This window comes from Ascidia mentula, chromosome 2 (assembly GCF_947561715.1).
Source record: "Ascidia mentula chromosome 2, kaAscMent1.1, whole genome shotgun sequence".
Classification (NCBI taxonomy): domain Eukaryota; kingdom Metazoa; phylum Chordata; class Ascidiacea; order Phlebobranchia; family Ascidiidae; genus Ascidia; species Ascidia mentula.
The window spans coordinates 13,121,151-13,133,760 of record NC_138567.1 but is presented as its reverse complement, the minus strand read 5'-3'; the positions used below and the strand labels follow the sequence as shown (position 1 = coordinate 13,133,760).

At 39.4% G+C, this 12,610-nt stretch overlaps 1 protein-coding gene and 5 non-coding genes across 6 annotated transcripts in view; 1 reads left to right on the top strand and 5 right to left on the bottom strand.

Moving 5' to 3' along the window:
- The window catches only part of LOC145888803 (uncharacterized), a 36,690-nt gene that overhangs the window by 22,209 nt on the left and 1,871 nt on the right, over positions 1-12,610 (top strand). The window contains exons 29-58 of the mRNA XM_082979661.1: positions 904-1,050; positions 1,320-1,409; positions 1,484-1,659; positions 1,857-1,951; positions 2,173-2,302; positions 2,599-2,790; positions 3,157-3,286; positions 3,513-3,679; positions 3,857-3,987; positions 4,170-4,384; positions 4,534-4,633; positions 4,864-4,993; positions 5,395-5,603; positions 5,763-5,904; positions 6,070-6,417; positions 6,651-6,859; positions 7,262-7,427; positions 7,487-7,561; positions 7,753-7,851; positions 8,015-8,160; positions 8,234-8,440; positions 8,788-8,943; positions 9,211-9,426; positions 9,692-9,860; positions 10,253-10,424; positions 10,673-10,848; positions 11,061-11,218; positions 11,479-11,727; positions 11,947-12,098; positions 12,425-12,589. Coding sequence (XP_082835787.1) covers positions 904-1,050; positions 1,320-1,409; positions 1,484-1,659; positions 1,857-1,951; positions 2,173-2,302; positions 2,599-2,790; positions 3,157-3,286; positions 3,513-3,679; positions 3,857-3,987; positions 4,170-4,384; positions 4,534-4,633; positions 4,864-4,993; positions 5,395-5,603; positions 5,763-5,904; positions 6,070-6,417; positions 6,651-6,859; positions 7,262-7,427; positions 7,487-7,561; positions 7,753-7,851; positions 8,015-8,160; positions 8,234-8,440; positions 8,788-8,943; positions 9,211-9,426; positions 9,692-9,860; positions 10,253-10,424; positions 10,673-10,848; positions 11,061-11,218; positions 11,479-11,727; positions 11,947-12,098; positions 12,425-12,589 — 4,917 coding nt within the window. The remainder of the gene's footprint in view (positions 1-903; positions 1,051-1,319; positions 1,410-1,483; positions 1,660-1,856; positions 1,952-2,172; positions 2,303-2,598; positions 2,791-3,156; positions 3,287-3,512; positions 3,680-3,856; positions 3,988-4,169; positions 4,385-4,533; positions 4,634-4,863; positions 4,994-5,394; positions 5,604-5,762; positions 5,905-6,069; positions 6,418-6,650; positions 6,860-7,261; positions 7,428-7,486; positions 7,562-7,752; positions 7,852-8,014; positions 8,161-8,233; positions 8,441-8,787; positions 8,944-9,210; positions 9,427-9,691; positions 9,861-10,252; positions 10,425-10,672; positions 10,849-11,060; positions 11,219-11,478; positions 11,728-11,946; positions 12,099-12,424; positions 12,590-12,610) is intronic.
- Trnar-ccu (transfer RNA arginine (anticodon CCU)) lies at positions 25-96 on the bottom strand. The gene has a single exon. It is a non-coding gene; the product is annotated as a tRNA-Arg (tRNA).
- Trnar-ccu (transfer RNA arginine (anticodon CCU)) lies at positions 166-238 on the bottom strand. The gene has a single exon. It is a non-coding gene; the product is annotated as a tRNA-Arg (tRNA).
- On the bottom strand, positions 308-380 carry Trnar-ccu (transfer RNA arginine (anticodon CCU)). The gene has a single exon. It is a non-coding gene; the product is annotated as a tRNA-Arg (tRNA).
- Trnar-ccu (transfer RNA arginine (anticodon CCU)) lies at positions 451-523 on the bottom strand. Its single transcript has one exon. It is a non-coding gene; the product is annotated as a tRNA-Arg (tRNA).
- On the bottom strand, positions 593-665 carry Trnar-ccu (transfer RNA arginine (anticodon CCU)). The gene has a single exon. It is a non-coding gene; the product is annotated as a tRNA-Arg (tRNA).

Below are 12,610 nucleotides of genomic sequence, written 5' to 3'. Positions count from 1 at the left end.
TTTATAAAATCTGACAAATAATTTTACTCCTGGCGGGACTCGAACCCGCAATCCCGGTTTAGGAGACCGATGCCTTATCCATTAGGCCACAGGAGCTTACAGAATGACTTCTTTGAAAATATTGGATTAGTCGAATTCTCCTTTATAAAATCTGACAAATAATTTTACTCCTGGCGGGACTCGAACCCGCAATCCCCGGTTTAGGGGTCCGATGCCTTATCCATTAGGCCACAGGAGCTTACACAATTTCTTCTTTGAAAATATTGGATTAGTCGAATTCTCCTTTATAAAATCTGACAAATAATTTTACTCCTGGCGGGACTCGAACCCGCAATCCCCGGTTTAGGAGACCGATGCCTGATCCATTAGGCCACAGGAGCTTGTGGAAAGCCTTCTTCAAAATAACTTCAAGACGCGTAATTATCCTTAAGAATATCTGAAAAATAACTATACTCCTGGCGGGACTCGAACCCGCAATCCCCGGTTTAGGAGACCGATGCCTTCTCCATTAGGCCACATGAGCTTTTTGAATTTCTTCTTTGAAAATATTGGATTAGTCGAATTCTCCTTTGTAAAATCTGACAAATAATTTTACTCCTGGCGGGACTCGAACCCGCAATCCCCGGTTTAGGAGACCGATGCCTTCTCCATTAGGCCACAGGAGCTTACACAATTTCTTCTTTGAAAATATTGGATTAGTCGAATTCTCCTCTACAAAATCTGACAAATAATTTTACCCCTGTTAATATTCCTGTCATCATAATAATCCTTATTTGACTTGTTTGTATATGCTTTGTTTTTAATTTTGTAATTCCTGACTTGTTTTCATTGTCATATTCAATCTTTGCAAGTTCGTAATTTGTTTTGTACCGTAGCTGTGTTTATAAATTTGTGTATTTTCAGTCCATTTGGTGGATGGTTATCCACAACCAGCAATCCAACAGGAGACACCTTTACTGAATGGTTTCGTGGCATCCCAGGGACCAACCAAGAGTTTTTCTCTGATATTTACCTGGAAGACAATGTAACAATTTCTGACTCTTCGTTTAGGTAGGCAGTTTGCTAAGGAACTTATTTTTATATGTTTTCGTTTTTGTTTTTATTATCTAAAGTTGGATCTCTCTATTCCTTTGATGACTTGATTTTTACATGATATGAAGGTTAACGTTTTCGATTATCAAATGCAATTATTATCCGTTTTTTTTACGTCAAAGTCACTTGTTTTACGTTGATAACTATTGATCTCTACAATATTTGTTGCTTTTATTACTAATAGACATGATAGTTTTATTTCCATGCTGGTTAATTGCCCTTTGCAGATACTTTGACGACACGTTTTATCCACTGGATGGAATTGGTTATCGTTCTGAGTCACAACGGGATTGCAACAATGTTCTTCACAACTTCGGGTACAATTTCTTATAGCGCCTCTCGTTGTCCAGATCGTACCAATAACTGCAAAGTCTGTTTGCTCTGTTCGCAGTTTTACCACTGCAATACGAACTGGCATGTTGTTTCGCGGCGGTGAGAAAGTTACAACCGGAGGTGGAGATTACATGTGGCTGTTCATCAACACAATATTAGTTGCGGAATACAACAACCACGCTGATCCATCTAAGATGCCTTGTGTTCAAGTTGAATTTTCAGCGGCATACAATGGTATGTGTTGGAGCGAGTCGTGATCCCAATATTTGTATGATTACTAATATTCGGATAATGAGTTCCCAATTTATCTTAATTGCTAAGTGCCACCATAAAATGACAGGGTGAACTTATTAAGCACAAAGCTTTAATTATATATGGTTAAAAAATCTGTGAAAGCTTTGAAAACCAGGTTTATCAATACGTTTAAACAGGATATGTCAATGTCACCACCTCGGATGGGGAACTGGTGAGCGGGTCGTGCTCCATTGCCACCACTACTATCAGAGAAGTATTTCTAAATATCGAGGTATAAATATGATTAATGTAAATTTGATCTTAGTTTTCCAAAAGAACAATTATCTTGCGTATTACAGTATATTTATGTTGGAATAGTACAAACAAAAGTGATTTGGAAATAAATGTTTTTTTGGTTCAATAGACATAAAGGTATTGAAAACTTCCCCAAACTGTACTTTAAACAATACTTTTATACAAGGAACAGCTTTTCAAATCGAGGTATTTGTACAGGAAGATGAAATATATCACTTTGATCTTTACCGCGTGGAAAGAGAGCAATGCACGTCCGAGTTTCTGCTTGAGGTTGAAGGAGTCACATTTAACGTTCCTTTTATAAATGCTTCAATATCGGAATCTACAAGTAAACAGCACAATTTTGTACTTTGTTTTATCCTAATTGTTTCTTTCTACAATATTTTTTCCATGCTGACATACATGTATAGGTTGATTACTTAAAAACGATGCTGGTGGTAGTTTTAGTTGACCAAACATTCATTTCACAACAACTAGGCCGTTCTTCTTTTGACATTCAAGTAATCATAAATGTGGAAATTCTGGTAGTTCTACGAAAATTTAAAGCGCGACAATTCAATTGGTTTTATTATGATTAATTTGACAAATTCATGGATGTGATAATTTGTATGTTTTTCCATTTAGCGACAGATTCACCTCAAACAACTCAAGCGGTCACGAATGTGGCGCATTTAACTACTCCTCCTCCAACCGCAACCAGCACCATTGATGACCTCACAACCCCCGCCAGTGAAACGTCAACCTCTATCCTGAGCCTTACAACTGACGCAGTAGTTTCCGTAACTTCCACTGCCAATACTACTACTACTGATACAAGTAATGCAGAAAGATTTAGGAGTTATTTTGTCATCTAAAAAGTAGACGTTTGTTTAATCGACGTTTTGGTCTACCATCCGACGAGATTTCTTCAGGGTTATAGCACAGTTATTCACCATATACACAAATACCGCTATAAACACAAGAAAAACGAAAGAAAAAGGATTACACTGGCCCCGCTGGTAGCGTCACGTGTCAAGGTGTGCAATGAGGCGCAACAATTACAAGAAGTTGTTGTAAACCGCTCATTGTTATTGAACAGGAGCGCCACTATGCTATAAAAATAACTGTAATTTTTCAGATAAAAATTCAAAACGGTGATGGTGCTCTAGGATATGAATATAAAATTCAACCTTTTTTTGAAAGCTGTAAACGCGACTGTATCAACATTGGCATCTTCGACCACCAGACCTCCGGTTGACATTTTCATATCGGTCCCAGAAAACACAAAGGTTGGAAGTTACGTCTCAAGCTTCGGTATTGCTGACTCATACAGGTACTGTATAGTTACAAACCCCATGTGTGTTAATTTGCGCGAAGCCCGGAGAAAGTGCATTTGTGTACACTATGCCACATACCTGGCACTACATACGGTTTCTTAAATAATGGTCTCGCAATGGTACAGAAATCAGTCATTTTTTTTCATTGCTACTATACTGACGTTCCTCATCAAAATTTATAGTTTAACACGCCGGTGTGATATATTAGCTTTTGTTTGTCAGTCTTGGACCCCCTTTCCTCGTCCACATAACGGAAGGAAATGAAGCAGGCCATTTCAGACTCGGCGAAGATAAGATAAGCAACGACACTTTGTGCACCGAACCTCCTCCGATTTCCAGCTTGCGAACGATAGGAAATAACAGCTTCCTTGATTGTACAGATTTTAACTGTAAGACACCAAACCTTCATTATTTCATACTGTTAAAACCAAAACCAAATAGGTCGATCTCCCGTTTGCAACATTACTGTACCCAGCATAATAAAAATAATCAAACAATTTAGATTGTAATGATAACCCTAAATCGTATAAAATCGCCAACCTCTCACCTACATTCCCACATTCCAGTTACCACCCGTGGAGGTAGTCCAGGTAATCCTGCTCCTTCCACTGTTAACAGCACCACCTCCAATATCTATCTACAATGGGAACTTGACTATGAAGAGGAAACGGAACTTTACTTGCATGTTATTATTGTTGTAAGCTGAGAGTTTTTATTACAACGTGATGATAAGAAGGATCAAAGTACGAGTCAAGCTCATAAAAACATGTCCCTCTAACATAAAAAGACACTTATTGTTGTTTTGTCCACAATAAGATTTTTCCATGTTTCCTGTGGTTCTTTTAATTAATCTGTGACAACAACTTGTCTACTTTACAGGACATTTTGGCCAACAGAAACGGATCGTTGTTGATCAAGGTTCACATAACCGATGTTAATGACAACTGTCCTGTTTTTAACTTTACTGGCGGAAACGTTGCTCCTGTGCGCCCACCACTGTCTTCCAATATTCCTCTGTTGATTTTGAATGCCAGTGATGCGGATAGCGGTCGAAATGCAGAAATAGACTACGTGCTTCGCGAGTTGTCAGAAAAGTGAGTGTTTTGTAGTGTATTCTGGACTAGTGTGCCCTATTTGTCTCTACCATGAGGTTTTACTGCACGGTCTTCTGACAGCTGACGTATTTTGTCATTTGTAAAAAAAATATTGTTGCAACTTTTTAAATCAATCTCATGTTTAACAGAAACTCAATGACGACTGGAATAAAATTCGTGGACTATGAACTGGTCGCCTTCGACAACGGTTCACCATCGCTTGGAACAGCGCTTAATTTGACTTTCGAGGTAAGTCCCATTTTGTTTTGCAGTGCACTTGAAACGATGAAGCTTTTCTCATTTATTGTTGTACGATGTGGATGTTCAGTGTGATGTTGCAAGCTTTAAATAGAAATAACCTTGTATTATGTTGTTGTTTCAAAGAATATATCACGCGTGTTTTAAACAGAAACGATATGAGCCTTGGTATGAAAGCAGCATTTTACTTGATCACGTTTTAAACTTGAATCATCTTGCAGATTTCCAACTCATGTTTAAACAGTTATCGAGGTCGACCCTTGCATCACTTCATTCATATTTCTAAAAACACCAATACTGACATGACTGAGTTTTATTGGCGAGTTCCCGGATACTACAGCGTAATACATGGTATTCTGTAACAATTTTTTATTAACAAAACTAAAGTTAAGATGCTGTCCTGGCTAAATTAACGTATAATTGTAATATGCCTGGTATTAAAGTAGCACAATTAAGTTAAGATTTATAATTATTGTTAATATTCAGACACCACCCCACAAGGTGCATTAAAATCGTATTATAATTAAACAATGATTTCTTTCCTCTGACCGGGTTATTTAGAAAGTATATTTCTTTGTATATTTCTGTGTTCACTTCCGATATTTCCAGTATCTTACGTTTCGTTGCTTGCGACTACCATTGCCTCTGATAAAGAGCATATGTTATTAATGATATTAGCATAGTTCAACATATACGTTTACTACAATCAAGGTGCTTAAATACACCAAGTTATTGTGGCTCAATTTATTAAGAGTGCGAAATGGAGCTTGGTCTACAAAGCGGCCTTGTTACAAACGATGCATTCAGCGCTTCATCAGAACTCACCAACGACGGTCAATGCAGTTCTTCATACCATGCATATTACGCAAAGCTACACCATAGCAATTCCACCACTGTAAAAGGCTTGAACGTGCCAGGGGCTTGGGTGCCATCTACACACGATGCGTCACAATGGATAAAGGTAAAATGTGTGCGATTTGTAGCTGTATAGTTAAATCTGATATTGAAATCGATTGAACAACATTAGCGTTACTAAGTTATGACAAAATATGTTCATGAAAAGAAACAATTTTGTGAAAAAGAATCCAAACAAAGTCTAGTAAACAGCATTTATATACAGGTGGATTTTGGTAACGTTGCCAGGCTGCACAGTATGGCAACACAGGGTGCTCCAGAGCTGGGGTACTGGGTAACGCAATTCGCTATAATGTATAGCAATGATGACGTTCATTGGAACGAATATATTCCAACCAATAACCAAGGTAAAGTATTTGTTTTTCGATGGGGCGTCTATTATTTCGTGCTTATATGGCGCAGTGTCATTTTAATAATGAAAAACTGTATTTTACATTGATATAATTTTCCTTTTCAAGCCTTCCCAACAACAGTAGCTGTCACTGTATCAGACACTACCATGGTGAACATAGGCACAACGACGTCTGAAATTTCAAACGCCACGCATGTTAATATGACGACCACAACTGCCACCACGTCAGAAACCACACTGTCCACTGGCGGTTGCCATACCAACGCTTCCTTGAACACCACTACATGCGAGGAGGCCTCTACGACTGCCAGTCCCATTACAACCAATGCATCGTACAGTTTCAACGGTTCGTTCATCCAGGGAAACAGTGATGCCGAAAACGTGGTTGAATACGTTTTTGAACCACAGTTTGTGGCTCGTTTCGTCAGGATGCATCCTGTTGCTTGGCAACATGGTATCGGTGTGAGACTGGAGTTTTATGGATGCAACGAAGCAAAAAACCTTGCAGGTAGTGAGTTAGGTTTGTTAGATTATTGTGGGAAGGAATGTGTGGTCCAATAATGGTGCATATATTAGTACATTTTATGCAAGAAATCAAATCTTACACTAAATTTACTTTACAATTGCTGTTTGTGGTAGATTAAAAAATTCAATTAAAAAAATGATATGTTTGTTATGCCACGTGGTGCCTTATCGTCCCAAAGTATTACCTCGCGCGCCTACATGTTTGCCTACATTTAGTCGACAGTCTTTGCTTCGTTTGTCCGTCCGGCTACTATTGTCCGGGAGATGGAAGAAAATTGCCATGCGGACGTTGTCCTGACCACGGAACAGTTGGTGAAGTTGAAGTAACTGCATACAATCCTCTGTACAATGCCTCATGTGGTCGCTCACCGAATGAATACTCGGCTGGATCATGGGACAAATGCCTCGCCTGTCCCACTGGTTATGTGAGTGCTCATATAGCTCAAGTGTTTCGCTAATAAACGAAGCACTGATCACAGTTGGTCGAAATCAAAAAGTGTGCACCACCGTAAACTAGGTGCGATGCTTTTGGAAGGTTGTATTTCTCAGTAGTTGTATATTTTGGAAAGTGTTGGCATACTAGCTCTGATTAAAGTATTTCTGCTAAAGTATTTGGTAAAACATAATTTTTTGTGTTGTGTATGCTGCAGACAGATGGCCACTGTTTCGGCCTAAAAAGTCTCATCAGTGCAGCTGGTGTGACTATCAGACGACTTTGCTGACAATTTTTTGTGTATAAAACTTGCCATTGTTTCAACTTCGAATCACGGTGGAATATCTGGTACACTTGGTTTCATTTTAACTATTTGCACCGTTTTGTGCCAAAGGTATGTGAACGAGGAATTGCACGGGGTTGTCCGAAGCACCACTACACGACAGGATGCAACGCCACACAGTGTGCACAATGTACGCCTTGTGAACCTGGTCATGCGTGCCGAAGCGGTGTACGATTTCCATGTGAACCTGGTCACTACTCCGTTGACGGAAAAGACGGTATTTTAGCTGTCGTAAAACCTGTATGAATTCCTTCATCTATTTTCTGTAATTTTCAGAACATTGTCACCGTTGTTTGGCGGGAAGTTATTCGGATTCATATGCGTCCACTTCATGTAAAAGCTGTCCATCGGGTGAGAAACCGTTTGTAGGTGGTTTCTGATACTGTGCAGGATCGAGGCATTGTTGCAAGTTGATTTAAAACCCTATGTAGTAAAAATGACAGACTTGCATCTGGTTACATTTTTTTTAATATAAAGTGTTTCTTTGGCTGGTGTTCTTGGAAACTTTTGTTCATGCGGATTTCAAAATATTAGTGTATTAGGATACCAGAGTTGCCGTGGAGCCAAGTCGTGTTCACCCTGCAGAGCTGGGACTTTCTCATTCGAGGGAGACCACGGATGTCAAGGCTGTCTTAAGGAATGTAAGTCAAAATCAATTCCATTACGCAATCAACCCCAAAAACAATCAGTACCCATTCACTATGTTTGTAAAAGCGTGGAATTATGGTTGTCGTACATTCATTATGTTGATTGCGGGTGTATCAAAATATTTTATACAAACGTGATAGTAACGCGGTCCTTCAGGTTTATGCTCCATTCACACGCCTCCATGCTTCCCTGGAGTTCAATGTGTGAATGTAGTTTATGCGAACATGACTTGGGATGCTTTGTGTCTTGTGTGTCCGGTTGGCTTCTCGGGTGACGGATACAACTGCCAGGATATAGACGAGGTAAACGGGTTGTGTGTAAAGATAGAAGGAAACATTGTTTCAAAGACATATTGTCATACCTTATAACGTGTAGTGTGCATTGTCCAATCCCTGCTTCGACCCTTCAATGTGCGTCAACACTTACGGCGGTTTCCATTGTTCCGGATGCCCAGACGGTTACCGTGGCAACGAATACTTCGGCAACGGATTGAAAGACACTGTACCAGTACAAGTGTGCAATGACGTTGACGAGTGTTCGCCTTCCGTCTGTGATCCCCTGGTCGAATGCAACAATACCATAGTCAGTATACATCACAATATTTGTATGTTCCGTAAGCGTTTCATATCTCCAAAAATATATAAATTTGTCAATAAACTTTCATCAGTTGTGAAGTCATCTTTTGAGAAGGTTTAATAAACATATTTTAATTCGCTTTTTGATATGAAACCCTTTTCTAAATCTTTTCATTACTAGCACCATGAAATCGAAACGGAATTCCGATTCAAATAATTCCTTGTCTGCTTACAGATCCATTCGCGACAACAGCTACAAAATAACGTTCATTGCAAACTAAAATGTTCTTTCTGCAGCTTAATGAAATCATATATTATTGGCTCCACTTGCTTATAAAATTCTTTGTATTGCAGGGAAATTATTCGTGCGGCCAATGTCCACTGGGTTACACAGGAACAGGTTACACAAAGTGTCTTGCCCCCAACCCATGTCAACTCAGAGTAGTTCGGAATTCGTGTGGGGCGTATACGACATGTGAGGCAGTCAGTAACCACAACGCTGTCTGTACTGTGAGTAAATGTTTGTTTAAATCGATGGCATCGTTTTCAAAAAAAAAAAAAAAAAAAATACAATTTACCGATTTAATTGCATTTGTTTTGTATTATAATCATTTATCAATAATTCAGCAAAAAAAAAATCCGATTAAATCGGTAAATTGTATTTTTTGTAACTTTCCTAAAACAAGTTACAGTGCCAAGTCATATGGCGTATTGAATTTCCAAGCTAGTCCAATCTCAGTACTGCCAACATAAAGCAATGCAATAAATAAATTTCAGTGTCCACTCGGCACGGCTGGTCCAGGTGTTGCATGCGGTGCAGATAAAGACGCCGATGGGCAACCGGATATTTTCATATCGTGTGGAGATTGGGTGAAGTGTGCTCAGGATAATTGCATTGAGATACCTAACAGTGGTCAAGAGGATGCTGACGGAGATAGGAAGGGTGACGCATGCGATGTGGACGACGATAATGATTTTATCACTGATGACAAGGTAGAATTGGGATTCTTTGTTGCGGTTTGTGTTTGTTAGGACACACTGACCTTAACTAAATTTTGGGAAAGATAGGTGACGACGGACCGAATTTATAAATATTTTACTCTTTTGATTAAATATTAATTTTTAAACGTATTTGTACCCTAAACATTGTTTTCCTATGTCTTTCGATAAATAAAGCCACTTTTGTGTCCATTTATTCAAATTCCTGTGAGCCATCCGAATAAAAATTTTTGATCATTGTCAACGCTATTTGTTACAGGACAACTGTCCACTAGTGGCAAACTACAATCCGTCAGGCCCCCAGCTTGATTCTGACGGTGATGGTTTCGGAAACGCGTGCGATACTTGCCCGTTCCTTGCTGGGCAATTTCCTGATACTGATGGGGATGGAATAGGCGATGGATGTGACGATGATGATGACGGCGACGGTTTGCAAAAAAATAAACAATTAATTCATAAAAAACGACAAAAAATGGTACAATTACTCCAGTAACCACGATAAAATATTTCAATTTTGAGAACTAGTTTACTAATGCCGAATTGTGCTCGATACGTCTGGATCTGTTTGTACACAAGGTTGTTTCCCACCGGCGCCTTCGTATATTTTTGAAATATTAATAGTTATTTAAATAAATGCGTTTATTGGAGCTTTCTTTGTCGGTATGGGAACCTACTCAAAAAGGTCTGTCATCTCATTTGTAATTTTGAACATCATTTATATGCTGAAAAAAAATCTGTACCATATTTTGAGTCGGCTTTATTCTGCAACTGATTTTATTCATACAGAAACCATTTACTAATATTCGCCAATATTTTAAAGGAATTTTGGACGTCAGTGATTTGTGTCCCCTTGATGCAAGTACTGTCACCGCCGACAGCGATGGGGACGGCTTGGGAGACGCTTGTGACAATTGTGTTTTCTTCAGCAACAGCAATCAGAAAGACACAAATCAGAATGGCGTGGGAGATTCGTGCGACACAGGAAAAGATGCGTAAGCCTCTGGGATGTTTCATCTAAGAGCGGGGAAAAATTATCTGACCGTTTCGTATTCGTGTGTCGTTTATGGCTGCAAAACATAATAGAATATGGAAAAGTTCCTGTAATACATGACAATTTAGTTTACACTCTATATTTAATCCTTTATTTTGTGGTAAAACACCCCTTTTAGGTAATTGTAATTCCTGAAAAAAGAGGTGCAGTCTTTGGTGTATATTAATAATGTTGTTCTCCAACTCCTAGAGACGGCGACAGCGTCATCACCTTCCTCGACAATTGTCCATATGTTCCGAATCCATCTCAATCGGACGCCGATGGTGACGGAATGGGAGATGCGTGCGATCCGGATTCGGAAAACGACGGGCAACCGGATGCCACGGATCACTGCCCCTACACTTTCGCCCCGACCTCCGAAGATGGTAAAAAATGCCATTAATTTTGCTCTTTGGGTAAACGTGAAACTTCAATTGTTAAAGGAAATTACCCGAAAAGTATATCTGTTATTGAAGATGCTTTGCATTTTACGGAATTTGCTTCGCTATTTAGTAGTAGTTTGTAATGCTTCCTTTAATTTGGACAATAAAGAGTTTGATACGGCGGGAAGAGTTTGATATGGCTATACTTTCCATAGACTCACCATGCGAGGATGACTTCGACAACGACGGGGTGAACGACACGGAAGATTCCTGCAGAGCTGACCCGACGATCCAACGCACGTCATTAGATCCGTATTTCATCGTCCATTTGGGAAGTGGAACAGACCAGGCTGAGTGGAAAGTCTTTAACTCGGTATCCATTTATTGAAACATTTCAGCCTTTGCGCTCCTAAATGTTGATTTCATGAACCAGCTTATTGATGATTACTATTCATATATCGTCAGATTTAGTTACAAAGTCAAAGGTTTGTGTATCCAACCAGAAAAAAACAAAACAATTGTTTTTCTGTGTTGCAACATTACTTTGTTTAGATGCAATAATAGATTGTAGCTCATTATGGTAAATAAAGTCACAAAATTCGGACGTTGCACAAAGTAATAATTTACGTAAAGGGCCGAGCTGTTACTCAAGCACAATCAACCGACACACCTTCGATGCTTATTGGCGAGGAGCAACGCTACGGAGCTATTGACTACTCCGGGGGTCTGTACATAAACGAAGACCCAACGAGTGGTCATTACGTGGGGATGGTGTTTGCGTATCACAATAATCGTAAGTTTTACGTTGCCATGTGGCGAAATGCGCACGCAAACGACGAACACGGACAGCTGCAGATTGGACTAAAGGGATTGCAAGTTAAGGTATGTTAGGTTATTTCGAAGACCTTCTGTTGGTATGAGTCGTGGAAGTCGTTAAACCATGACATTAACATTACATAGCTAAGATCTAAAATCGTCCAAGGCGATGTGATATTTATTCAACTACATTTGCCGTAGTGGTGTTATTGCGAAATATGTGTTTCTTGCGAATTTTTGGAGGTGTTGAACAAACAAAAACCAGAGATCTTAATCCAAATTAAGATGGTGCGGTCGACAAGTGGGCCAGGGACAAATTTGGCGAAGGCACTTTGGCACACTGTGGACACAGCAAACCAGGTGGAACTTATTTATCACGACCCAACCCTTACAGGATGGGAGCCCAAGACCGCCTACATATTTAACATTAAACACAGGTAAGGTTACAACTAAATCATAACGTTTACTTTTTCCATAATAATTGCAACGCCAAATGAAATACCGTCAGTAAAATGGCCTGAATGTAAAGAAAAATCAATGTACAGACGTAACAATGTTTGCTTGCTTTTGATGAGCGTGTAAAGTATGCAAATGATTTATGTAGTTAGTTTCACAAAACAAAAACATGTGGTAATTCGGATCCAGGTTATATTTCAGGAACTTACATACTTTTTTATCATTGAAACAATTCCTGAAATTTAACGTGTCCACTTAAAAATTCGGTATCAGTTGGGCTTCACTTATCGAGTGTTTGATTCCGTAGGCCTTCGGTTGGTATGATTCGCGTGGTTATATCTAAAATCGACCAACCCGTTCTGGACACGGGGCCCATTTATGATACGAGATATACCGGTGGAAGGGTCGGGGTGTACGCATATCAACAAGGCAACGTGATCTGGTCAGATCTAAAAGTCAAGTGTGTCGCAAGGTAAAGACTATCCACCATGTT